Source organism: Canis lupus, chromosome 33, assembly GCF_011100685.1.
Source record: "Canis lupus familiaris isolate Mischka breed German Shepherd chromosome 33, alternate assembly UU_Cfam_GSD_1.0, whole genome shotgun sequence".
Lineage (NCBI taxonomy): Eukaryota > Metazoa > Chordata > Mammalia > Carnivora > Canidae > Canis > Canis lupus.
Genome location: NC_049254.1, coordinates 29,282,095 through 29,308,649, shown reverse-complemented (window position 1 = coordinate 29,308,649; position 26,555 = coordinate 29,282,095). Strand labels below are relative to the sequence as shown.

The 26,555-nt window shown below is 42.6% G+C and overlaps 1 protein-coding gene and 1 long non-coding RNA gene across 10 annotated transcripts in view; one reads left to right on the top strand and one right to left on the bottom strand.

Moving 5' to 3' along the window:
• LOC119867349 overlaps nucleotides 1-13,821 on the bottom strand; it is a 50,277-nt gene extending 36,456 nt beyond the window's left edge. The window contains exons 1-3 of one of the 2 annotated variants that reach the window (XR_005383414.1): nucleotides 13,787-13,821; nucleotides 12,923-13,066; nucleotides 12,188-12,245 (exon numbers count right to left, since the gene is read on the bottom strand). This is a non-coding gene — a long non-coding RNA (uncharacterized LOC119867349). Of the gene's footprint in view, nucleotides 1-12,187; nucleotides 12,246-12,922; nucleotides 13,067-13,786 lie in introns of those variants that run through there. The other variant, XR_005383413.1, reaches the window with a different exon arrangement.
• Nucleotides 989-24,838, top strand: LOC111093708. Of its 8 annotated transcripts, XR_005383407.1 has the most exons (6): nucleotides 989-2,897; nucleotides 3,453-3,514; nucleotides 14,758-14,934; nucleotides 17,596-17,838; nucleotides 21,405-21,510; nucleotides 21,913-24,323. XR_005383407.1 is itself a non-coding variant. In XM_038583077.1 (4 exons), exons 1-4 carry the CDS (start codon nucleotides 14,635-14,637, stop codon nucleotides 24,360-24,362), a joined length of 603 nt encoding a protein of 200 aa, XP_038439005.1. In that variant the 5' UTR covers nucleotides 14,485-14,634; the 3' UTR covers nucleotides 24,363-24,755. The 8 variants fall into 8 exon arrangements, 2 of the variants coding, with proteins under 2 accessions (XP_038439005.1, XP_038439007.1); XR_005383409.1 differs by lacking the exon at nucleotides 14,758-14,934 and having other exon boundaries at nucleotides 17,670-17,838; XR_005383408.1 differs by lacking the exons at nucleotides 989-2,897; nucleotides 3,453-3,514 and adding an exon at nucleotides 14,101-14,174.
• The last annotated feature ends 1,717 nt before the right edge of the window (nucleotides 24,839-26,555 follow it).

The following is a 26,555-nucleotide window of genomic DNA, read 5'->3' as shown; positions in this document are numbered from 1 at the left end:
ATGATGTAAATATTCACCCAGTGGGCTTTCTGTGGTTCTGTTACTGTCGATTCAGGATTCTACACTCAGCTGATGATCCATAACTGCCTTCTGAGATGGTCAGTAGAACATGAAAGGTAGGTAGATGGACAGAGCCCTAGACTGGCCGGCTGACCAAGCCAGCGTTGGGTATATACCTTTGCTTTTCAGTCTTATGCCTTTGTTCCAAAGTCTGTAACATGAGAATAATAATTCCAGTTCATTCCACCTCACGAAGGACAAGGAGGAGGTGAATGCACTGCCAATGGTGAGTCTGCGGGTGAGCCGACACACTGCAGTGATCCACTCTCAGGCCCCTCTCAGCAACATCCCCATTGTGGCAAAAGAAATAGCAGATTTGGGGACACCTGGGTAGTTCAGTCAGTTTGGCATCTAACTCTTGATTTTGGCTCGGGACGTGATCTCAGGTCGTGAGATTGAGTCTCATGTAGGGCTGTGCCCTTGAGGTGGATTTTCCCTCTTCCTCCTCCCCTCCTCCCACACCCCACCCTCAAATAAGTAAATAAATCTTTAAAAGAAAATAGCAGATTGGAAACTCCTGCAGAAGCCTCCTTGTAGGGTCAATGCTCCTCACCTACTTATACACTAAGAGAGCTGCCCTTCCCTGGGGCAGGGGAGGGACCTGGCAAGACAAGCCAAACTGCCCAAGCCTTATCTAGGTCACCTTGAAGCAGAATAAGCAAAACTTCATCCAACCACGTCTCCCTGAGCACAGAACAAAGGGACAGAGATGAGACTAAGCAGCAGGGAACAATTTATTACTCCCCCACCCTGAGCCCTCCCACCCTCCCACAGCCTACTGCTCTCACTATCTAATCGTTTTTTTTTTTTTAATTTTCATGCTTGTCTTTCCCTGAAAATGGGTGAGTGACTTATAGTCAGGGATCTTTTCATGTTACACAAGAAAAATACAAATACATTCATTTTCCTTGTTAAATAACAAAAAAAAAAAAAAAAAAAAAGAGAGAAGTTCTCTTTGATCCTTTTTTTTGTTCTGGCACACCCAGGGGGTAACCTCTATCAGTAGAATGAACGTAGAGACTTTTTCTATGTATTTCAGCGAATGGGGTCATACACATACTTACCTTACACAAATTCAGTTTTAGCCAAAACAGAGCAAAACAAAACAAGACTCTGATCCACATAACGAGTCGATCAATGGCCTGGAGAAACGTAGGGCGAATGACATAATCCCTCAGTTAAAACCCGGGTCCCTCAACTGTCCTGTGCTTCTCAGAGTGGGACCATTTCACCACCCCCAGAGATGATTTTAAATATCTTCAAAGATAATTCTGATAATACTTGATTTTTGCTCTAAACATTAACTTTTGAACCCAACTCCTATTGAAAGTTGTACTGTATACACGACATTGCCGTGATGCCCAGTGCAAGTCCTGAGATGGGGAAAGTCAGTTCACATGTTGGATCCACAAAATGAAGTCTGTCCCTTGGCCCAGCCCATCTGAGGACATTAGGGAAACGTCTCACTGTTTAAACAACCTAATGCCAATCACAGTCTTCCAACTTAGCAAAAGTGGACGGCTGATTCTTACGGTGTTAGAGGTCACCCTGGAGTTGGTGCAACCAGCTCAGAACTGCCAGATAATTCTCCTTCAGATCTGGCCACGTGACAGAAATAGCCGTGGTCAGAGAACCCCCAAGCTCCTGCCCAGCTGTTCCTGCGTGGAGCAGGGCAGAGCTGCACCGAGTTGCTAAGGACCCATTCTGCGAACCTTTTAGTCCTAGCAAAGGCTTCAAAGCCAGAGTGGTTCCTCCCTTGGAGCAGGAGAGAAAGTGGGGATCGGAAGGGCTGCTGGAAATCATCTAACCCAGTCATGTCACTTAGATTTTCGTTTTCAATTCTTTCAATTTGCAAATGAGGAATTTAAGGCTGCGAAGGGGAACTGTCTAGGGGTGCCTGGGGGCTCAGTTGGGCATCTGCCTTCAGGGTCCTGGGATCAAGCCCCATGTCGGGTTCCCTTTTAGCAGGGAGTCTGCTTCTCCCTCTCTGCCGCTCCCCCCTGCTTGTTTGCTCTCCCTCTCTCTGTTTCTCCCTCTGTCTCTCTCTCTCTCAAATAAAAAAATAAATAAAATCTTTAAAAAAATAATTTAAAAAAAGGGGGAAGTGTCTGGTTGGAGATCACACATTTGCGTTAGTGAAAGAGGGGAAATGAGAACTCAGGCCTTCTCACTTCTAATTCAGTGTTCCTTCCTGAGCACTGTGCTTTGGAAGCACCAGGAGAAACAAAATTAAACCATGTTCTTTACCACCAGACTTCTGAGTCTTTCACATGCTAATATGTAGCATTTCTTTCTGAGACTTGAATATAGTTTTCAGACATTCCCAAACTTTTTGGACCAGATTACTTTTTTAATGCGGTGTCTATTTACATTCTCCAAAAGAGTATTAAAGGATTCTTCATAACAGCTTAGGCAACGTGGCCCCACACCATGCTGTTATGGTTAAGTGCTACGCACAAAAAATTACCCATCCATGATCCCCGCAATCCATGTCGTTGTGCAGCACTGATGCGGAGACCCGGGATACTCAGCTGCTGGCAAACATCATCTGTCCTTCTAAATATCAGCAGGGAGCTCTGCATCTCAAAATGCAGAAGTGTGTGGGGCGGGGAAGGGGGAACATGCCCAGGACAAGGGTCAGCTCTTCTCTGACTCATCTCAACGGATCTGGGGTTTAGGGCTGCTCAGCCTTCACTCCACGTGCAATGATTGTGCTGCTGTGATGTGTCCTAGATTCTTCTAGGCCTTCAAGGACATCACAGTCTAGGAAGGGAACATGCATACCAAGGAGTGAGCCCTGTGGTAGAGGCATGGCAGGAACATGTAACGAAGCAAAGGTAAAGGGAAGAGGAGGGAAAACAGGGAAAAGTTAAGGGCTTTCGAGAAGGGGACAGGAAGGTGGTGAGGATGACTTCCCAGAGGGACCCGGGCCCGGTCCCGGTGAGTCAGCCACCTCCCCAGGTCCGCTAGGATTCCAAGCTGCCGGGTGAGCAGATGGCCTTTTGAGGTGTGGGGCTTGGAGGAAGAGACGGATGCGACTGGATTCCACAGTAGCGTCTTTTCGGCCTACACCTTAAGGATGGAGCCCTAGTGCCCCCCGCAACCCGAGGAGCCACACTGATTGAGATGGAGAATAGAGACAAACCCATCCTCCTAATTCTTTTTGTAGTTAAGATAATTAGACTCTGAGATGTGACTGATACAGCCCAATGTATCAGCAGGAGAACCAGGAGGAGACAGCAGGTCTCCTACGCCTAAGAGCAGCTTCTTTTCTTCTTCTTCTTTTTTAATCTTTCAGTTAAGTAATCCAAGCCGAGAGAAACCTCATTGCTTGTGCCCATTTATTCCGTCAGCACGCATTTCTTCATTCTCTTCTGTAAATTTGGTTTTAGGAACTGAAGATTCATGGATGACTAAAACCTGGTGTCTGTCCTAGAGGAGCTCAAGTCAAAAGGTAGGGACATGACTCCAGACTCCAAGGAAGGCTCCTGTGGCTCTGGGGACCGAGGGCATGCTGGCTGAAAGGTGATGGTCCTTACTGCAGCTGTAAATGATTGTTGCCTGAATATTGGCCCAGGGCTGCCTCCTCAAGATTTTTTCAAGAGAGGCCAGAAATCTAGATTTTTGAGTAAAATATTCTGATTTTTTAAAACACTGTGAGACTGGGGTGCCTGATTGACTCAAGTTAAGTGTCTGCCTTCGGCTCAGGTCTTGATCTCAGGGTCCTGGGATCAAGCCCCAAGTTGAGCTCCCTGCTCAGTGGGGAGTCAGCTTCACCCTCTCCCTCTGCCACTCCCACCCCACTCATGTTCTCTCTCTCTCTCTCTCTCTATCTCGAATAAATAAATAAAATCTTTAAAAAGAGTAAATCACTGTAAAGCTCAAACAATATGTATCTGCAAGTGAATTTGACTTACTGCTGCCATTTTGTGACTCCTCTTCTATGCAATTGTTCTTACTATATTACTCAAAGATCTCCCAGGGGGCTTCTTAAAAATACAAACTCTTGGCTGCATCCCAAGATATTTGGAATCAATAGGGCCAGGCTGGGATCCTTAAAACTCTACCTATCATAAAAATTCAAATGCAAGTGGTCCATAGACCACACTTTGGGTACCCTGATCTAGCTGCCATATTTTCCACTTAGAAGGTTTCATCTCATCCTCTATTTTTTTTTCTATTTTTTTTTTTTAAAGATTTTATTTATTTATTCATGAGAGACACACACAGAGAGAGGCAAAGACACAGGCAGAGGAAGCAGCAGGCTCCACGCAGGGAGCCCAATATGGGACTTGATCCTGGTTCTCCAGGATCAGGCCCTGGGTCAAAGGCAGCACTAAACCACTGAGCCACCCGGGCTGCCCTATCTCATCCTCTCTTAATCCTGGGTCCCTGACAGAGGACTTATACAGCTGATCCAATGAAGCTGTAGATCCATTAGGAAACACTATTCTGGAGGTCAAACCTCATACATTTGGTTCATCTCAGTGTTGACAAGCATCTCATGCAAACTCAAGAAGGAACAGCAAAGACAAACACAGGAACGGAGCAGAGATGCATAGATAGTCTAGAGCAGAAAGCCAGAACGGGAGAAGCTAGGGAGACTCAGGAAGTCGAAGTTAACTGCTGCATTCAGCGGAGGTGTGGGCCTCAGAAGAATCACCCACTATTACACACTGACTATAACCCCTGTTCTTAGCTCTCAGTTGTTTATTTAGGTATTTGGTACATTGGGAGATGGCCCAGGAGCCTATTAGAGGTGAAATGATTTCCCGGATTGCCGCAACAGGTCTTCTTCCCTACAAGTAGACCACCTGATTTAAACCTTCACCTAAGAGTAATTGTTCAGGGCCATTTTTGGATTCTCAGCTGGGCGCAGTGTTCTTTTCCTTTTTCTTCTTTTTTTTTTTTTTTTTAAGAGATTTATTTACTTATTTTAGAATGAGAGAGCATGTGAGCAGGGGCAGGGGGCAGAGGAAGAGGGAGAGAATCTCAAGCACAGTCCCCGCTAAGTGCAGAGCCCTACACGGGGCTTGATCTCATGACCCTAATCACAACCTAAGCTGAAACCAGGATTCTGACACTTAACAGACTGAGCCATGCAGGCATCCCACAGTCTTCTTTTTTCATAGGGCATACGCTTCAAGGAGAGAAGTAGAGGCCACAGGGAAAACACAACAGCAAGGATTGCGTTGGACTGGCCCCTGTCTACTACACCAGCCCCATCTCCATGCCTATACTATTCCAGCAGTCCCCAGCTGTGTGGTTTTCACACTCACAATACTGCTTCTCATCTCCATGTCTTTGCTTGTGCTGTCTTTTACCAAAACCTGGGATGCAATTTATCTCCTTTCAATCCTCCTTCACCAGGTTAATGCTTACTCATCATATAAGATCCTTTTAGGCGCCATCTCCTCCAGGAGATGAGTTATTTCTAAACTCTACTGACTGCCAGGCTGGTCAAGTTCAGCTATCTGTGCTCCCATGATGCCCTTTCCACAGTTACCACTCCAACTCCATTACCACATCTGATTCTATAACCTGCTTAGAGATGCAACTCTGTCTTTGAGCTATAAGCTCTTATGTGCAGGGATGCTGCTTATTTATTTCAGTATTTCTAGAGTTTATTCCAGTGCCTGGAACATAGGAGGGGCTCAATGAACATTTATTGAATAGATGAGGTTAAACTATGCAACCTAGCTATGCAAACTGGGCAAATCACTTAACCTTCTAGAACCTTTATTACTTATTTATTTATTTATATTTATTTATTTTTTTAACCCTTTTTTTTTTAAGATTTTATTTATTTATTCATGAGAGACACACACACACACACACACAGAGGCAGAGAGACAGGCAGAGGGAGAAGCAGGCTCCATGCAGGGAGCCTGACATGGGACTCAATCCCGTGTCTCCAGGATCACGCCCTGGGCGGAAGGCAGTGCTAAACCGCTGAGCCACCAGGGCTGCCCAACCTTCTAGAATCTTAAGATTTCTTTATCTTCACAAGAAGGGAATGATTCCTCCTCTGTAAAACAGTTAAGAGAACTAAATGAGGCAATGCTTGTAAAAGCATTTAGCATAGCATCTGGCTAATAGGACATGATCAATAATTTTTTTCTTGGAGCTAAAAAAGAGTTTAAGAAGTTAACTGTCCCAGTCTCTTGCTTTCATCATCAAAAACCACTAAGCCAGTCTCCTCATGCTGCTGGATAAACACCATTTTATTATTTATTTTATTTATTTATTTTTTATGATAGTCACAGAGAGAGAGAGAGAGAGGCAGAGACACAGGCAGAGGGAGAAGCAGGCTCCATGCACCTGGAGCCCGACGTGGGATTCGATCCCGGGTCTCCAGGATCGTGCCCTGGGCCAAAGGCAGGCGCCAAACCGCTGCGCCACCCAGGGATCCCTAAACACCATTTTAGATTTAAGGACAAAGATGGTAGCTACATGCCTCTTTCTGAGGATGCATCCTAGGGTTTCAGTCCAAAGAAACAACTCTCTTAAGTGAATGGTCTCCAGAGTGCACTCAGACTGGGTTGCACCTGAGTAGATGAGAACAGTTTTCTTTTCTTTTGTTTTGTTTTTTTGAGAACAGTTTTCATATGAAAGTCACATGATCTTTTTACCTAGACTCTCATGAAATAATAAACACTCCAGACTTGCACCACTCTGTAAATAAGGAAGGAGGGGGTGCCTGGCCCAAGACTCTTGATCTCAGGGTTGTAAGTTTGAGTCCCATGTTGTGTGTGGAGCCTTCTTAAAAAAAAAAAAAAATTTTTTAATAAACAAATCAGGAAGGAAAAATAAAGCAGAATCAATGGTCCCAGACTGATTCTGTTTCAAGAAAAGGATGTTATTTCTAAACTCTCACCCTTAAGGTAATACCTATTTGCTTTTGTAATGGGCAGTAGAGGAAGAGTGAGTAGGCACAGAAGAAAGAAAGAGGGTAGGTTGGGTAAACTGGCTGTTGTTTCACTGTAATGACTTAAGTGAACTATAATCAACATATCATATTGGGTCTATCAGTGCTTGTGCCAAGTGGGGATGACATATCCCCTTCTGTGACTACAGCAGATGCTGCCTAAGTGTCTAGACTCTTTCGCATTCAGCGCCAATGCAGTCTCAAGTTGTTCTCAACATGGCATATTTGATTGATCAGCTGGCTAAGAGCTGAACCCATTCCTGCAGTTGGTAGTGTATGGACTTGGGAAACAGGCAGCTCTAAATTCAAAGTTCAGCTTCAGCACATACTAATTGTGTTGTCTTGGGGAAACCCTTTGTATTGCCTTGTACTCTTGAACTTCCATTTCCTCATCTGTAGAATGGGACAATCTTCACAATGACACTGCAAGATTGGTAATATTATTATCCCTGTTTTATAATATAGGAATTATTACAGTTTTATAGTATGAAGTGTTTTTTTGTGTGTGTTTGTTTTATTTAAGTAATCTCTACCCCCCCACGTGGGGCTCAAACCTATGAACTGGAGATTAGGAGTTGCACACTCTTCTAAGCTAGCCGGATGACCCATTATCCCTATTTTAAAGATGAGAAAATCTGAGGCGTGGACAGGACAAAATAGAAACAGAGAGAGCCAGAATTCAAAGCCAGAGGTCTATTTTCAGAGCACTTTCTGGTAACTGCAAAGCTACTCTCCTCTCAGGCTGGTCCAATGCACTCTAGGAGCTGACAGGCACAAAACTGCCAGACTCAGATGCCATATTTAATAGAGAGTTTATTAAGAGGCAATTTCCATTGGCTGAAACTTTAGCTCTGGCTAGAGGCAGTTTATTTTGTCGTAAAATAAGAAAAGCTGTGGTGGAAATACCTGTTGGATTTGAGAATATAAAATCTCAGATCATATTCAAACTATTTGGCCAAGAAGTTGATTTTTTTTTTTTTTTTTTTTTTTTTTTTTTTATGATAGGCAACAGTGAGAGAGAGAGGCAGAGACACAGGCAGAGGGAGAAGCAGGCTCCATGCACCGGGAGCCCGACCTAGGATTTAATCCCGAGTCCCCAGGATCATGCCCTGGGCCAAAGGCAGGCGCCAAACCACTGCGCAACCCAGGGATCCCAAGAAGTTGACTCTTGAAAGTAACTCAACTGATAATGGAAATATGAGAGTCAGAGATCACCTAAATAACCCAAACGCCTCTGAATAAAAAATGTGCCATGAATTAACGTTGCTAAAGTCACCATCCATGTCAAGATGATTACATAGTGACAGGTTAAGAGTAAAAAAAGAAGGTAAATTGTAACTTGAGACTGAGCCATTTTAAGTGAGCTAATATTTGTAGAACACTTAGGACAGTGCCTGACACCTAGTAAACACAATTTAAATGTTTCGCAAATAAAATATAGCCAAGGGTGTGTGGGAGGAGACCTAGTTAGAAGCAACCATGCTGGAGTGCCAGTTAAGCTTCTTTTTATATCTTTCCCCTGCACTCGCCTTAGAAAAATCATTTCATTTCTGAACCTCAGTTTTCCTATCTGTCCAATAAAAATTAATAAATTTTTATTATAATAAAGATTACAACAATAACTCAAGAGGTTTGTTTTAAGAACCAAAGAGACAAAGAAAAAAAAAAGAACCAAAGAGACAGTGAAATATTAGGGATGAAGGTATGTCATTTATAAACTATATAGCACTCTACGAACGTCATTACTATTCTTATTATTCCTTATTCAGAATTCCTGCAAGCAAAAGGTCTGGAGACATGTCATGAGACAGAGAATCAGATTTCCTGTGCTAGTGCCCAGGATTGTCTGCCCTTCTCCCAGCCTCCTCCCTGGCACAGCTCTACCCCTAGCTGCACACCCGGCCAAGTAGGGAGTAGAGGAGGGCTGTATGTCCCCAGCACCCAGAGGTGGAACACAGAGCGCTCTCTCTCCCTCTCTTGCAGAATCAAGGCTGTGCAGAGTTCTGGAGTTAGGTGAATAGTGTGCCAGGTTGGCCACATTCAGGATTAGATAGACTTTGGGGGACTGCCCTGAGAACCTGATGACCCAAGGTAACCTCATTTCTCTGGACACTTGGCATTGTGAGTTTTACACAACTGGCTTTACAAATACACTTTGGACTACACAGGCTATTCTAAAAGTGAGGACTGCTTGTACAGAACCAAATTGAACTGCTTGAATTATGTATGGTGTGTACTTTTGAAAAGAATATAAAAACATGGCATTAATATAAACTGAGATGTTACCCCACAGGGGATTCCCTTTTCTTTTTCTTTTTTCTTTCTTTCTTTTTTCTTTTCTTTTCTTTTTTTTTCCTATTTTCTTTTACTGTCTGGGAGAGAGCCATAGTTACCTATTGATTTGTCTCTAGGATTCAATCCAGGGGGAAAACCAAAGTGACTCAACAATAATATGTGAAAGACAAGATTCCAGGGATGCCATGTGTAGGAATTAGCTGCCACTAAGAGTAAAAGGCAATGTAAAGCCAACAAGGAAAAATGGAACTAAAAGGTAATGATGAGGCTGGCTGGCTGGGTGAGTCAGTAGAGAATGTGACTTGATCTCAGTTTGTGAGTTTCAGTCCCACGTTGGGTATGGAGATTACTTAAAGATAAAAAATATTTTAAAAATAAAAAAGGTAGGGATCCCTGGGTGGCGCAGCGGTTTGGCGCCTGCCTTTGGCCCAGGGCGCGATCCTGGAGACCCGGGATCGAATCCCACGTCGGGCTCCCGGTGCACGGAGCCTGCTTCTCCCTCTGCCTGTGTCTCTGAGCCTCTCTCTCTCTCTCTGTGACTATCATGAATAAATAAATAAAATCTTTTAAAAAAATAAAAAAATAAAAAAAAAATAAAAAAGGTAGTAAGAAGAAAGGTTTGATAAGGTACATGAATTCAGGAGGGGAGCAGAAACCTACAGGCTCATGGGGACCCTTTACAAATACAACTTTTAATCAACTTCCCAGTATGCCATCAATAGTGGAGATCGGATTATTCCTGTCTGGAAATATTTAGAACAGATTTTTTTTTTTTAACTTGAAATAATGTGAGATTTTTTGCTGGGGATGGGGGTCAGCAGGCTCTACATCCATGTGGAGCCCAACACTGAGTTCAAACCCATGGCCCTGATATCATGACCTAAGCGGAGATGGAGTCAGATCCTTAACCGTGAGCCACCCAGGCACTCCTAATGTGAGAAATCAATTGACATGAGATGTTATTTTCTTTTCATCCCCCGTAACTCGAGTAGATAAGTATTCATAACCCACTTATAATAGGTTAGAGAACTGATCTGTAGAGATGGTATGTAGTTTGCCCAGGGTGGAGCAACTATAGAATGACAGAGCCAGGACTCAGACTCAGAATTGTCTGAGTTCAGTCCATGGTCTTTCAACCACACTGTGTCACCTCCACCGCACAGCTTTATGAGGGAGTCATGCTACTGAACTCACAAAGGGTTGAAAGGAAGAGAATAAATCTAGAAAGTAGAATAGAATTTGGTTTTCATAGATTTAATAGGGGCGATCTTAGAACGATACCTTCACCTGTCTGACCACTGATGGACATTTTATCGGGGAGATGCCAGTCTTTCTGGTTCTCTTACTCATAAAAGAATTATTCATATATTTAACATATATTTGTTGCGCTACATATTTCTCCAGGCAATAGGTTAGAAAGACAAGAAATAGTGCTATGCTCCATAACTTACATATATGTTTTATATATACACATATAATATGTATAAAATTTCTTTTTTAAAATATTTTATCCTTTTGTCAGAGAGAGAAAGAGAGAGCACAAGTAGGGGGAAGAGCAGAGAGAGAAGCAGACTCCCCACTGAGCAGGGAGCCCCGACATGGGGCTTGATCCCAGGACCCTGAGATCATGACCGGAGCTAAAGACAGATGCCTAACCAACTGAGCCACCCAGGTGCTCCTATATATTATTTTCTATATATCAAAGAAACCTAGCTGCTCTGTGGGACTTACTTTCCAGTGGGGACTGTAGGGGACCAATTGAAAGGGCACTATTGGTGCTGCATTAGAAGCATGGGAGACATTAAGAGATCACTGCTTTGGTCAGCATCAGCTATTATTCCTAAGGCAAATTCACACACATATGCAGATGAGGCATTCTAGGGGAACAAATTTCCATCATGTTCAGTATATTTTCATATTTCAAAATTGTCTTGGCAACAGGTTTATACCATATACCAACCTTCACACCTGTTCCAGCCTGGGGCAAAAACGAAGTACTGAGATTGGGCTCAAATCCTGAGATGACTCTGATCTCCCAAAGACATAGGATATCCCAGCTGAAGTACCTGACTGTGTTCCAAATGTCACAGAAGGTCTCGTGGAACTGAGGACTGTAGATGGTCTTTATTATTATGAGCAGGACCATCTTTAGTGGGGTTTGAGCCCGAGATTAGACATGGGACCTCTCTTCCCCTAACCCAACATTTTCATATATGTGAATATGGCTTGAAAGATCAAGTACAGGGGCACCTGGGTGTTTCAGTGGTTGTCTGCCTTTGGGTCAGGTCATGATCCTGGTGTCTTGGCATCGAGTCCCATATTAGTCTCCCCATAGGAAGCTGGCTTCTCCCTCTGTCTATGTCTCTGCCTTTCTGTGTCGCTCATGAATAAATAAATAAACAAAATATTTTTAAGAAATCAAGTACAGCCTAAAAAAACACCAACTAATAGATACAGCATTAGAATTGTACACTTGTTAATACATTACTTTACTCATTCATCTATTTATTATTATTCAGTCTCCAGTAGGGCCTGTGCTTCAGTGGTAAATATGAGATAAGACACCTCTCAGCTCTCAAGAACATTCATTCTATTTGGGCAGACAGATGTGAACATAGCTTTGTGCAGAGTGTCCTAAGAGCCCATCGAGGCTGTTGAAACAAGCAGGCTTACATTTTCTGAGGGTAGAGGGGGATGGCAATGCTCAAATTTGATTTTGAGAAAAAGGCAGAGGTACTGAAAGCAGAGAGCAGAGTAAGTGCAAAGCTATGTAGCTGTGAAAGAAACTGATAGGTCGGGCAGCCTGGGTAGCTCAGCGGTTTAGCGCCGCCTGCAGCTCAGGGCGTGATCTCGGGGACCCGGGATCGAGTCCCACGTCGGGCTCCCTGCATGGAGCCTGCATCTCCCTCTGCCTGTGTCTCTGCCTCTCTCTCTGTGTCTCTCATGAATGAATAAATAAAATCTAAAAAAAAAAGAAAAGAAACTGATAGGTTCAGAGGATTGATGCAAGTCACATGTGGCTGGAAAGCAGAACACAGGCATGGGAGCTGAGGCTTTGGAGGAGAAGAGGGAGAGATCATGAGGGCTAGTACACATGCCAGGGAGCTTGGCACTTAATGAATAGATAATGAGGCATAAACCACAAGAAAGCTTTAATTCCCAAAGTGCCACCATCCTATTTGCATTTTTCATAATCACTGAGAAAGCAGTGAGACCAATTATAAAAGGCAAGAGTAAAGGAAAGGGACTACTTGGAAGTCTATAGTGATAACCTGACACAAGTAATATGAAAGCATTTTCATTATCCAGAATTTAAATAATACAGAAACTATTCCAGGAACAACACATTATCCTACTAATGGATATTTAGGTTGTTTCTAATTTTTTTCATTATTAACAATATGCTTGCACAGATGTTCAATAAACTGCTTTATAAAAAAGATTACTTCTCAATATAGTCTTTAAGAAAACTAGATTCCCATCTTCTTGGCATGACTAAATAGATTTTTGGAGCATTAAAGGATGGATAAGCTGATAACTCTAACGTTACTTTAAGCCAAATTAATATCAGCCAAAATATGACTAAGCCCAGGCATATGTGATAGAAATGCAATATATTTTTCCTAGGAAGGCTTGTACCTCAAGAGGAATCTGGTGATAAAGAAGGGAAGTCAGTCTAAGTGGAAAAGCCTTTCAGAGCAATGCAGCCCATGAAGCTGATGGTCCAGGCAGCATCCAGGAGGTGGTGTCCCACCAAATGACCACATTGCTCCTGTTGGCAGGCTGCAAGAGTAGATCATAGAAGGTCATTGATTTAAAACAATGACCAGGGATCCCTGGGTGGCGCAGCGGTTTGGCGCCTGCCTTTGGCCCAGGGCGCGATCCTGGAGACCCGGGATCGAATCCCACATCGGGCTCCCTGCATGGAGCCTGCTTCTCCCTCTGCCTATGTCTCTGCCTCTCTCTCTCCGTGTGACTATCATGAATAAATAAATAAATAAAATCTTTAAAAAAAAATAAATAAAACAATGACCACTTTCCACTTTATTCTTTCTGTAGCACCTCTCAAAAAAACTGAAATCCTAGGAGCACCTGGGTGGCTCGGTCTGTTAAGTGTCTAACTCTTGATTTCAGCTCAGGTCATGATCTCAGGGTCCTGAAATCGAAACCCCCATGTCGAACCCTGCATTGGTCTCTATGCTCAGCAGGGAGTCTGCTTGAGGATTCTCTTCCTCTTCCTCTGCCCCTCCCCTGGCTTGCATGTATGTGTTCTCTTTCTGTAAAATGAATAAACATATCTTAAAAGAAAAAAAACTGAAACTCTTACGAGGCTAGAGGTCAGATTTGTTTGAGGTCACACCTTCCTCAGGTTTTGTAGATAGATCAGTATTAATTCTCTGCCTAAGCCCTACAGGGGGAAAGAATTCCCAGTATCTTCCTTATAGATTCATCTTAGGATTCCTCCTACTTTCATAGTCAAGGATAAACCCCAGTATCTCCCACCTAAAGCCGAGATAGGTTTTCGTCATTCAAATCTTTTTTTTTTTTTTAATTTTTTTTTTTTTTTTTTTTTTTTATTTATGATAGTCACAGAGAGAGAGAGAGAGGCAGAGACACAGGCAGAGGGAGAAGCAGGCTCCATGCACCGGGAGCCTGACGTGGGATTCGATCCCGGGTCTCCAGGATCGCGCCCTGGGCCAAAGGCAGGCGCCAAACCGCTGCGCCACCCAGGGATCCCTCGTCATTCAAATCTTAAAGACAAGGCTAAGGACAGGAGGTCAGTTGTGATACTAAAGTTATGACATCACAGACTATGGAACTCAAGACAGGCATAGAAGCTTTTGAGCCTTGGGCTAGACTAGAACTGTCTGTAAAGATTCATATCTAGTAGGTTAGTATGTGAAGATGTAGTAATGGCTAGTTCTTCTGACTAGTCATATAATTTAAAAATTCTCTTTCCTGAGAAGACAGAAGTTTCCTAAGAAGTATCTTAAAACCATAGTGGAGGATCCATGTTTGACTGTTTCAAATGACTACCAGCCCATACTTAAAGAAGATTTTTTAGGGGATCCCTGGGTGGCTCGGCGGTTTGGCACCTGCTTTGGCTCAGGGCGTGATCCTGCAGTCCCGGGATCGAGTCCCACATCAGGCTCCCTGCATTGAGCCTGCTTCTTCTCCCTCTGCCTGTGCCTGTGCCTCTCCCCCTCTCTCTGTCTCTCATGAATGGATAAATATAATCTTAAAGAAAAAAAGATTTTTAAAAAAATATTTTATTTTTAAGTCATCTCTATGCCGAACACGGGCCTTGAACCCACAATTCTGGGATCAAGAGTTGCATACTCCACCAACTGATGCCCCAAGAAGATATCATTCTCTCTAATTTGCAGAAGAGAAAAATCATGGGAAAGGACAATGGTATACTCAAAGCAGATTTAGCCAGAGATTTTAATCTACTTGCAACTATGTTCTCACAGACAGGTCATTCTGAAGCCCTCCCTTCTTACATCTATTTTTTTCCTGACCGATGGAGGAGAGGAGAGCCCAGTCCTCTTGACTGTGTTCCAGTTGTCTGTCTCTCATATCTCCACATGGGCTGGGATATTTGGAACAGCAAAGACTATACTGTTTCAGCTCAGCCACTGACTTGTTGGGTGAGTATTTAACATTAAGGCTGGTAGGCCATAGGATAGAGAAATGCTACAGCCATGGGCTTTTAGCCAAATTTCTAAAAACATCCTTCAGAGGGCAGCCCTGGTGGTGCAGTGGTTTAGTGCCGCCTGCAGCCCAGGGCGTGATCCTGGAGACCCGGGATGGAGTCCCATGTCAGGCTCCCTGCATGGGGCCTGCTTCTCCCTCTGCCTGTCTCTCTGCCTTTCTCTGTGTGTGTGTGTCTCTCATTAATAAATAAATCTTTTTTTTTTTTTGTTTAAATTTTTATTTATTTATGATAGTCACAGAGAGAGAGAGAGAGAGAGAGAGGCAGAGACACAGGCAGAGGGAGAAGCAGGCTCCATGCACCGGGAGCCCGATGTGGGATTTGATCCCGGGTCTCCAGGATCACGCCCTGGGCCAAAGGCAGGCGCCAAACCGCTGCGCCACCCAGGGATCCCTGAATAAATAAATCTTAAAAAAAAAAAAAAAAAAACCTTCAGAAATAGGTAGAGAAATACAAACCGGGTGAGAATGGATATAATCTGCCACACCAGAGTTCTGATTGATTGGATCCATGTGCATCCAGAGGGCAGACTCTACTCAGGCTCAGTCCTGGTCAAAATTATGCCCATGACTTGAATGGGTACAATAGTGATAACCTGATGATTCTGTAGCTGATGTGAAGCCAGAGGAGATAGTAAATAGAGAGGATATCAGAACCAGAATCTGAAGGGAGCTCAATAGGCTGGAGCAATGGGGAGAATCTGGCAAGATGAAAGTTGACAGGCAAAAAAAGCCAAGTACACAGGCTTGAGAAGATGGACTTTTCATAGGAAACATGTAAAGGACTTAAGCATAGGTTCATGTACATGAACAGAGAAATGCACTAAGATGAATAAAAGCTATCATTATAGAAGCATAATGTCAACAGTAAGGGAGGTGATTGACCTGATCTATTTGATACTAGTGTGGCCACATCTACAAATTTACTTCTCAGATTCTAGGCACACCCTGTAAGAAAACAAATATTAGGGTATACACAGGACAGTAAAAGCACTTGAAATCATGTCTTAAAAGGAATGGTCAAAGGAATTCCCTATTTTTCCTAGTATCAAAGATTTTTATCTAAAAGAAAAAATATTAATGGTGACATGACTTCTGCCTTGAAATAGCTGGAGCTCTGACATACAGATGTGGGATGAATGTGGGCCATTTGGCAGGCACATATTGGGAGGAAGGCATCCCTCAGAGAATAATAGAATAGATGATGCCAAGACTCCTTCCAGTTAAGAGAGGCTGTGGCCTTGTCCTTCTGGCATGTCACAGGACCCCTATGAGTCTTATTTTCTCAGATATAAAATGATATCCGAGCAGAACTCTGATCTCCAAGCTTTTTTTCTGCTCAGATTGTGTTTCTGTATCTCTTTTTCTTTGAATTTTCCCACAAGGGCGGCAAGTGGGAGTTAATACATCCTTGTCCCAGGCTACCCAGTTCCATTAAATGACAGCAATGGGAAAAATGCGCCGCTCCAGGGAAGACCATGGAAGAGAGAACCTGCTATTACAGTTGAATTGTGTCCCAACAAGATTCATATGTTGAAGTCTTAATCCCCCAGTACTTTAGAATGTGAGTGGTTTTGGAGAGAGGGTCTTAAAAGTAGTAATTAAGTTAGAATAGGTCATATTGGCCTCATCCAATAAGAATGATGTCCTTTATAAAAAGAGAAAATTAGGACACAGACCTGTGAAGACACAGAGAAGTGATGGCCCTCTGCGATCCAAGGTTGGTTCAGAAGAAACCAATCCTGCCGACACTTTGATCTCAAACTTCTAGCCTCCAGAATTGTGAGAAAATGGATTTCTGTTGTCCAAGCCACCTAGTCCATGGTACTTTGTTACAGCAGCCCTAGCAGATCTGTAGACCTGCTATTTTCACATCTCCTCACATATGGCAGGGAAAAGAGGAATGGAAGATTTTGTTTATGAAAACCTCTTTCCCAAAATGTCAAACTATAGGGGCCCCTGGGTAGCTCAGTCAGTTGAGTGTCTGACTTGATTTTGGCTCAAGTCATGGTCTCAGAATCCTGAGATTGAGCCCCATATGAGGCTCCACGCTGGGTGTGGAGCCTGCCTAAGATTCTCCTTCCGCCTCTGCCCCTCCTCCACCCCTGCCCCACTCACTTGGTCTCTCTCTCTCTCTCAAAAAAAGTGTCAAATTATAAGGATACTGGTAGGATTTATCCTTAGATTTCATCCATCCTTCTCAGAAACATGAAACTTTTTCTTTAGTTGAAGATTTTTATTTATTTATTTATTTATTTTTTATGATAGTCACAGAGAGAGAGAGAGAGAGAGAGAGAGAGAGAGGCAGAGACATAGGCAGAGGGAGAAGCAGGCTCCATGCACCCGGGTCTCCAGGATCGCGCCCTGGGCCAAAGGCAGGCGCTAAACCGCTGCGCCACCCAGGGATCCCTAGTTGAAGATTTTTGCTGTTAGAACAAACTTCACACCACAGATCCCAAACTGGTGACCCAAACAGGTTGAATTACAAACATGCTCTGTTGGGTCCCCACATATTAAAAAAAAAATTTAATATAGTAGTGAATACTTGAAACTTGAGGAGCTTTCACATTGAAGCCCATATTTCTGGCTTCTCTTAGAAAACTAGAAGATTCAGCTTCATGGGCCTTCCCTGTAATAGTCTGTTGGAGTAAAGAAGTGGTCCTTTCTTTAGATGGGGCATGTATTCTCCACTTGCTACTGTCCCTACCTGGACTACTGCATTCATTTACTGACCCTGTTCAGCATCTGCATCAGTGATTCTTGTCAACGAAAAAGGCCAAAAATCTGTCTCTCTTTACCTCGCAGAAGGTCACCACAGAATTTCCCCTTAATGGGAAGAGGTATGTAAGTTTCATTTTTTCTTTGCCTTTTGTTCAACCAGCAAAGTCTATATCACATTTGGGTCTTTGGATCCTGATGAAAAGTTGAGTGTGAAATTGGGAGCATGTTATCATGAGAACAGGTTGTAGGAGCATGGAGAACTCAGGTTTGGGGAAGGCTGAAGACAGGAGATTAGAGGGCTAGCTGATCTTGGCCTCTGGCATCCTGACCAGATGCTCCGAGTAATTAGCATCCTGGCCTGCCTACAGTATTGCATTCACAAAGGATAAGGCAAATTGCCAAAAACAACAAAGAAATTGTTCTTGCTTGAAGTCTCCAGGATGGAAAGCACACAGAATCACACCTGCATGGCTGAGGACACTATCTCTCTTGAGGTGCTTCCTTGAGATGAATTGATGCTATTTAACTACAGTCTGCATGAAATGTCTTCACCTCCTAGAATGTGTTCTCCTCCTAGAACATAGGAGAAATTGGTTTAAAATCTGATTAAATTCTAAAACATTTGGAATGGTTCCGAAGAGCTAAAGCAGATTTTGTTGCAAGTGAAAGAGCTACGAACAACTATCATAGTTGTAGAGAGAACAGCTCATGACAAAGCCAGCATTTCCTCAAAAGATGGGAGGAAGGAGCAGAATGTCCCTTGATGCCATGTCTATTGTATTGAGCAACTTTTCTCAAAGTTGTATGTATCGTTGCACCATAGTACTTTAAGGATGACAGGAGAAAGAGAAGAACTCAGAGAGAGTTCACCATGCCTCTTTCTGATCAAACAAGGGTCAGGAAATGGAGAAATACTAATAAACCCCACAAAGACACACCACTCACTTCTCATATAGTGATCAAGGGAAGATTTCCTTGCTGGAAGTGTCTGTATCTTGCAAGACATACAGGCTTGCAAGACTGACACATGATCCAGGTGTGAGCTTTCTACTTGAAATCCAGCAATGTGAAATGGAAAATAGGGCTTCCTAAGAACCTAATTCAAGGCAAAGCTGTACTTAGGTCCAGATAGAAGCTCAGTCTGGGACAACCGGGGTGGCTCAGTGGTTTAGCACCACCTTTGGCCCAGGGTGTGATCTTGAAGACCTGGGATTGGGTTCCACATCGGGCTCCCTGTGTGGACCCTGCCTCTTCCTCTGCCTGTGTCTCTGCCTCTCTCTCCTCTCTCTCTCTCTCTGTCACTCATGAATAAATAACTTTAAAAAAATCAGTGTTTTTCAATTTTATCTAATCGTAGCAAGAAAACATTTAAATCCTGTAACACTGATTAATGTCCTGCAATATTGTGTGGAGCACAAATTGAAAAGCGCTACTCTCATTTTTGCTTTCTTTTGGTGATGGGATGGTTTTTTCAAAAGAGATATTTGGTGTATGTCCTGTCAGGTAGATCACTGTTTTCCTTTCAACTGATTCATTTGATGGGAACAAAAAATTTGCACGCTGACCCACATGAGTGCTCTCCAGAATTCATGCCTAGGTGATTTTCATACTAGAGCATTAGTTGGTGATGGAAACTCTCCTTTCCTATGGCATTCACTATTGGCGATGGAAAAGGACATGTGACTCCAGTGGATTGTGCACTTTTATGGGCTGCTGCCTGCAAAAGACTACCTGCACTAGCCAAGGGAGTCTAAAAATGGACGAGATGAACATATCACATTGAAGGGACGTGTGTGCTTTTATAATACAGGTTGTTAATATTTTTATTTATGAAAGAAAGAGAATGCAAGAGAGAGCACGGGGGCGGGGGACAGGAAGGGCGGCTCAATCCCAGGACCCTGAGATCATGACCCGAGCTGAAGGCAGATGCTTCATTTTTTTTTTTTTTAAGATTTTATTTTATTCATGAGAGACACCCAGAGAGAGGCAGAGACATAGGAGAGGGAGAAGCAGGCTCCATGCGGGGAGCCAGCCAGATGCGGGACTTGACCCCAGGACCCCTGAGCCAAAGGTAGCCGCTCAACCACTGAGCCACCCAGGTGCCCCGATGCTTCATTTTATAATGAAGCATTTTACTTTTAAGAGCTAATTTTACTATCTGCTGGGTATTTAAGTGAAATACTTGTACGCTCACAGGATTCAGGACCCAAAGAATGGGAGAGGAAAAAAAAATCTCATTTTATCAAAATGTGAAAACAAAAACAAAAACAAAACAAAACAAAAAACAAAATGTGAGCACAGCAGCTGCTCCATTCTCTTCTCCCCCCACCCCCTTCCCTCCTGCTCTCAAAGGTACTGAGCGGGTCTGTTTTTTACTCCCACTACGAGCTTTGAGCTGGGCAGGGGAGTGTGTCCAGTGAACTGCTCGCGTCCGGCGCCCTTAGCAGAATCACCCCCAGCGGAGTGGGAAATTGCAAAATGGTTTCTGCCTGAACTGAAAGTCCGTTTCACCACAGCAGCAGTAGCATCTTTTTTTTTTTTTTTTTTTTTTTTTTTTTTTTTAGTAACATCTATTTTGAGTGTGAACACTTTGTCCTCTCAGAATTCGCCTTCCTTTTCCTTCCTCCCCCTGAGCCTCTTGGCCATTTTTGGTTATTTTTGTTGTTGTTGTTAATTTTTTGGTTTTTGGTTTGTTTTAAAGATTTTATTTATTTACTCATGAGAGACAGAGAGAGAGAGGCAGAGAGACAGGCAGGGGGACAAGCAGGTTCCCTGCAGGGAGCTTGTTTCAGGATTCGATCCCAGCACCCCAGGATCACGACCTGAGCCGAAGGCTGATGCTCATCCACTGAGCCCCAAGTGCCCCCCTTTTTTTTTAAGGGTGGGTCTGCAGCCTTCTTCTCATGGTGCCTATCGTGGGACCGTGGAACAGTACTGCTCGCACTGCCCCTCTCCCCTCTGCCCTGCCCCGTTTTTCGTGGCTGGTCCACAGTGGCAGGCTCGCAGAGAAAGCCGTCTCTTGCTTCAGGGGAATAAATCACCCTTCCCTCCCCTGAGGTCAGGGTTAGAACAAGAAAATAGCCAGTTCCGTGCTGACTGGATACCAGCACTGTGCTAAAAACTTTATATTTTCCTATTTCATCCTATTTCCATTCTACAGATGAGAAGGCTGAAGCCCACCAAGGTAACTTGCCCACAGTCAAACACACTAAGTGGCCCAGAGCTGAGATTTGAAGGCTGAGGCCCAAATTCATGTTATCGGCCACGGTAGTGAATTCATTCATTCCTTTGACGGGTGTATCAGGCAGTTCAAGTCCTGGCGGTACAGGAGCGGGAACAAAGGACTAGGTCTTTCCTTATGCAGTTGCCTCGCCAGTGAGGAGACCGAAAATGCACAGCAAAGCCTGTAAGGTCAGGTGTTTAACTAAAACAGGGTAACAGGATCAAATGAAGTGGGGAGGGGTGGCTCCTCTGCCCAGAGGGGTCAGGGAAGGCCTCTGTGAGATGCCACTGGAAGAGGGATCCCCCTCTGCTCCTGCATTTTCTCACTGACACCCCCGTGCTGGTGATTCCAGCTAATGTCCCTGGGACTCTGTATTGACAGACGCTGGCAGATCTCTCTTGATCAGGGTACCTCTGGAGAAGTCCATTTCCTTTGGGAGACAAACCTGGCATTCTTTCACAGAAATACGTTGGAATATGTCTTCAGAAATATGCTGGTTGCCATGTTGTCAGAGTTGTCCAGAAGAAAGGTGCTCTCACCAAACAACACCATCCGTTTTCCTTGGCAGGTAAACCCTATTCCAATGACAATGGGTAACAGTTGCCAAGCACTTACCATGTCATGCGTCAGATATGGGTTTAAGGGTTTTACATGTGTCATTTCATTCCATGCTGACAATCACTCCAAAGGAAGATTGTCTGAACTTTGGCTGCCATAATAAAATACCCTCAACTGGGTGCCTTAACCAACAGAACTTCATTTTCTCACAATCCTGGAGGCTAGAAGTCCAAGATCAAGGTCCCAGCATGGTTGAGTTCTCTTGAGAACTCTCCTTCTACCCTATGGACAGCCTCCTTCTCCCTGAGTCCTTTCGTGGTAGAGAAAAAGACAGGAAGAGGGAGGATGTGAGTTCTGTGATGTCCCTTATTATTTTTTTTTTTTAAAGATTTTATTTATTTATTCATGATAGTCACAGAGAGAGAGAGAGGCAGAGACACAAGCAGAGGGAGAAGCAGGCTCCATGCACCGGGAGCCCGACGTGGGATTCGATCCTGGGTCTCCAGGATCGCGCCCTGGGCCAAAGGCAGGCGCCAAACCGCTGCGCCACCCAGGGATCCCTGTGATGTCCCTTATTATAAGAGCACTGATTTCATCATGGAGTCTGTCTAAACCTAATTATCTCCAAAGATCCCATCTCCAAATTTCTTTTCTTTTTTTTAAGAGAAAGAGAAAGTGTGCACTAGTGGGGGGCAGAGGGAGAGAAGGGAGAGAGAATCCTAAGCAGGCTCCACATCCAGTGCAGAGCCCAGTGTGGGGCTCAATCTCACCACCCTGAGATCATGACCTGAGACGAGATCAAGAGTCAGACAATTAATTGACTGAGCCATCCAGGTGCCCCTGGGTGTAAAACTTTTTAAGCTGAATGTTAATAAAATGTTCTTGATCACTATGCTATGCAGCTTCTTTCCATGTGAAGGATGTACACTCAACTCTTCACAGAGATGAACACATCCTTTTTTGAAGGATTTCAAAAAAAGTGCACTTATCTTCTGTGTTCAAATCATATGCTCTCCTTTCTCTTTAGACATTGAATGAAATAAACTCAGACCCTCTGGTACAGCAAAGGTTTTTGCTTTTAAAAAACAAAATATCTGTCAATCAACTTTCCTGACTCTGACTCCATGAACATTATGTAAACTTCTGATAAAAATTTAGCTTATCCTGTTGAGTGTCTTGCACAAAAAGTGTAAATACTCAAACCTGAACACTCTGGACTGCATTTTTCATTATTAACACTTGTCTTTCCAGTTGCTACATGTCATCTATTGTGGATTTGGTTAGATGAGCTAGTCCCCAAATCTTAATCACCCTGGGAGCAATGACAAAATAGTTCCTGGGTCTCCAAAACTGAAGACTTTCCCAGACTCCATGTTGTCTCTTGTCCTTGGCTTAGCATGTTCCTCTTCACACCAGCCATTGATCCAATGAAGGTATACATTCACAATACTTTTCCTTGATTGGAATCTGGATGATCATTGATTAGAGTGGCTTACTTTTACAGCTGGCTGACTTCATTGATTATATAGAGATCTTCACCTTGATCAGAATTGGACTAGAGGGGTGCCTCAGTGGATCAGCTGGTTAAGCGCCTACCTTCAGTCCAAGTCATGATCCTGGGGTCCTGGGATTGAGCCCCATGTTAGGCTCCCTGCTCATCTGGGAGTCTGCTTCTCTCTCTCCCTCTTCTCCTCCCCCAAACTCATGCTTTCTCTCTCTCTCTCTTAAATAAATAAATAAAATCTTAAAAAAAATTTTTCGACTAGATTTCTACAAAAAAAAAGAAAAAGAGTATCAGACTATAAAACGATTAACTCTAAATCCTATAGTGATTACCATTTCTTACTGGACAGAGGAGTTTGGAACTTATTTCAAAAATAATGAAAGGTCTTTGAAGGGTTCTGATTTTCAAAAGGGCACAATTGGCCTTAACTTACTTTTTTGGGGCGCCTGGGTGGCTCAGTCAGTTAAGTGTCCAACTCTTGATGTTGGCTCAGGTCGTGATCTCAGGGTCCTGAGATGGAGCCCTACATCAGGCCCCATGCTCAGTGGGGAGTCTGCTTGAGATTCTTTCTTTCCCTCTCCCTTTGCCCCTCCCCCCACTTGTCCACACATTTTCTCTCTAAAAACAACAACCACCACAACAACAAAACCCTCAAAGGGGCAGGAGTGGAGTTGTGAAGAACAGACTGGCATTGAGAGGTCTGTACGAATATTACTGCACTATTTCAAATTCAATGTCAACTGACTTTCAGTGCTATAGTCATCCCACACCCGCACAGCTGTGCTCACTTCGGCAGCACATTTACCACACCCATACAGCTTGGATCCACTTACTTCCCTATCCCCTTTGCCATCACCCTAATCCAAGCCATTATCACTCTCACTTCATTTTCTATAAAGTCTCCTAACGAGTCTCCCTGCTTCCTCTTTTTCTCCCACTAAAAATCAATCCACTATATGGCAACTAGAGAATTTTTTTCAAAAAAAGAACTTTATTTTGATGCAATTCATGCACCCTAAATTGACCCATTTAAAATATATAATCAAGTGGATTTTAGTATATTCACAAAATTATGCAACCGTTGCAAGTGTCTTATTTCATAAGATTTTATTTTAAAGTAATTTCTACATCCAACATGGGGTTCAAACTCACAATCCCAAGATGAAGAGTTGCATGCTCTACTGACTGAGCCAGCCAGGCACCCCAAAAGTGTCTAATTTTAAATCATTTTGATTACTCCTCAAAAATTCCCATACCTAATAATAGTCGTTTCCCATTCCTCCTCCCTCTCAGCCCCTATCAACCACTAATGTACTTTCTGCTTCTACAGATTTGCTGATTCTGGACATTTCATATAAATGAAATCGCACAACATGTGGCTTTTTGTGTCTTGCTTCTGATACTTAGTGGAATGCTTTCAAAGTCTTTGTTGTAGCATGCATCAGCACTTCATTCCACTTGATGACCAAATAATGTTCAATTGTATGGACATATCATATTTTACATTTCCACCAGGAGCGTGTGAGGAATCCAGTTTCTCCACATCCCTCATCAACATTGGTTATTGTCTACCTTTTTATTATAGCCATCCTACTGGTTGTGAAGAACCACCTCATTGTAGTTTTGATCTGTGTTTCCTTGGTGAATAATGATGTTGAGACTCTCTCAATAGACTTACTGAGTTTTGGTATATCATCTTTGAAGAAAGGTCTATTCAGCTCCATTGCCCATTTTTATTTTATTTTTATTTTTAATTTTTATTTATTTATGATAGTCACACACACAGAGAGAGAAGCAGAGTCACAGGCAGAGGGAGAAGCAGGCTCCATGCACCAGGAGCCCGACGTGGGATTCGATCCCGCGTCTCCAGGATCGCGCCCCGGGCCAAAGGCAGGCGCGAAACCGCTGCGCCACCCAGGGATCCCTCCATTGCCCATTTTTAAATAGAATTATTTATCTTCTTATTAATGAGTTGTTAAGAATGCTTTACATATTGTAAATATAAGTTCCTTATCAGATATATGGTTTACAAATATTCTTTTCCTATTGTCTGATTGTTTCTTTTTTCTCACTTTTTTAGTGGTATTGTTTGTAGCACCAAAAGCTTTAATTTTTATGAACCCTAATCTAGCTACTTTTTTCTTTTGTTTCTTATGGTTTGATGTCATATCTAAGAGACTTTGCTTAACTTTAGGTCATGGAGATTTCCTCCTCTGTTTTTCTTTAAAAATTTTTTTAAATAAAAAAATTTTTTTTTATTGCCCTCCCACCCCAATCCGCCCTCCTCCTCTGTTTTTCTTTTAAGAGTTTTATAGTTTCAGCTCTTATATTGATGCTTTTGATCCATTTTGAATTAGTTTTTGTGTAATATTGAGGTAGGGGTCCAATTTGATTCTTTATATAGATAACCAGTTGACCTAGCACTATTTTTTGAAAAGACTGGAGAGATCTTTTTAAAACATAGATCAGATCACAACTCTTCTCTGATTAAAGCTTTTAACTTTCCTTTGCACTTACAATAAAATCCAAATTTCTCTACCTTCCTTTTCACTCTCATTTTGTGCAGCTTTCTCTTGCTCACCATGCTGCCCGGTCTCCCATTTAGCAGAACAAATGAAGTTTACTTTTCTTTTAGCTCCCTCATCTTTCTTCATTTCTCACCTTAAATTTTATCTCCTTATAGACTACTTTTCTCAACTTTTCTTCTAAAGTAGATTCTCCATCCCATCTCACTCATTTCTTATATCATCTCCTATAATTTTCTTCATAGCTTTAATTGTCTCTATACCTGCATTTATTTTACCACTTTACTTTTTTTACTAATACTTCTTTGCATTTTCCATAGTGCTTTGCATACTGTAAACATTCAATGTTTACAGTGATTGTATACACATTCAAGTCACAAATCATGTTATTAGAAACTAGAATTCATAATTAATTCTGAAACTAGAATTTATAATTAGGATATAAAAAAAATCACCTGTCAAGACCAATTACTCTTTACAGACACACAAAAAACAAAGTCTAAAGAGTTTAAGAGTTGTCTGGGGTCAGAAAGAGTACCCAGCTTTGATTTTTGAGAGTTCTGATTTCCATACTGATTTGCCCCATTCCAATGTCATGTGTGTTTTGCAGAATTACTACAATGAAGAGGAGTTTTTGGGTAATTTCCTTTTTTGGGGGGGTTGTAATTTCTTATAGAAATTTATTTATTTATTTATTTATTATTAATTAATTAATTACTTATTTTAGTTATTTATGACATTATTTTTCTAAGGCTGCTTTTTAAAATGCCTGGAAGGGGCCCTCAAATTTTTTTTGGGGGGGGCTGTAATTTCTTATAGAAATTTATATTTATTTATTTATTTATTTATTTATTTATTTATTATTTTATTTATTTATGACATTATTTTTCTAAGGCTGCTTTCTAAAATGCCTGGAAGGGGCCCTCAAATGGTTTCCTTGGAGGGGCTGTAATTTCTTATAGAAATTTATTTTTATTTATTTATTTATTCATTTATTTATTAATTATTTTATTTACTTATGACATT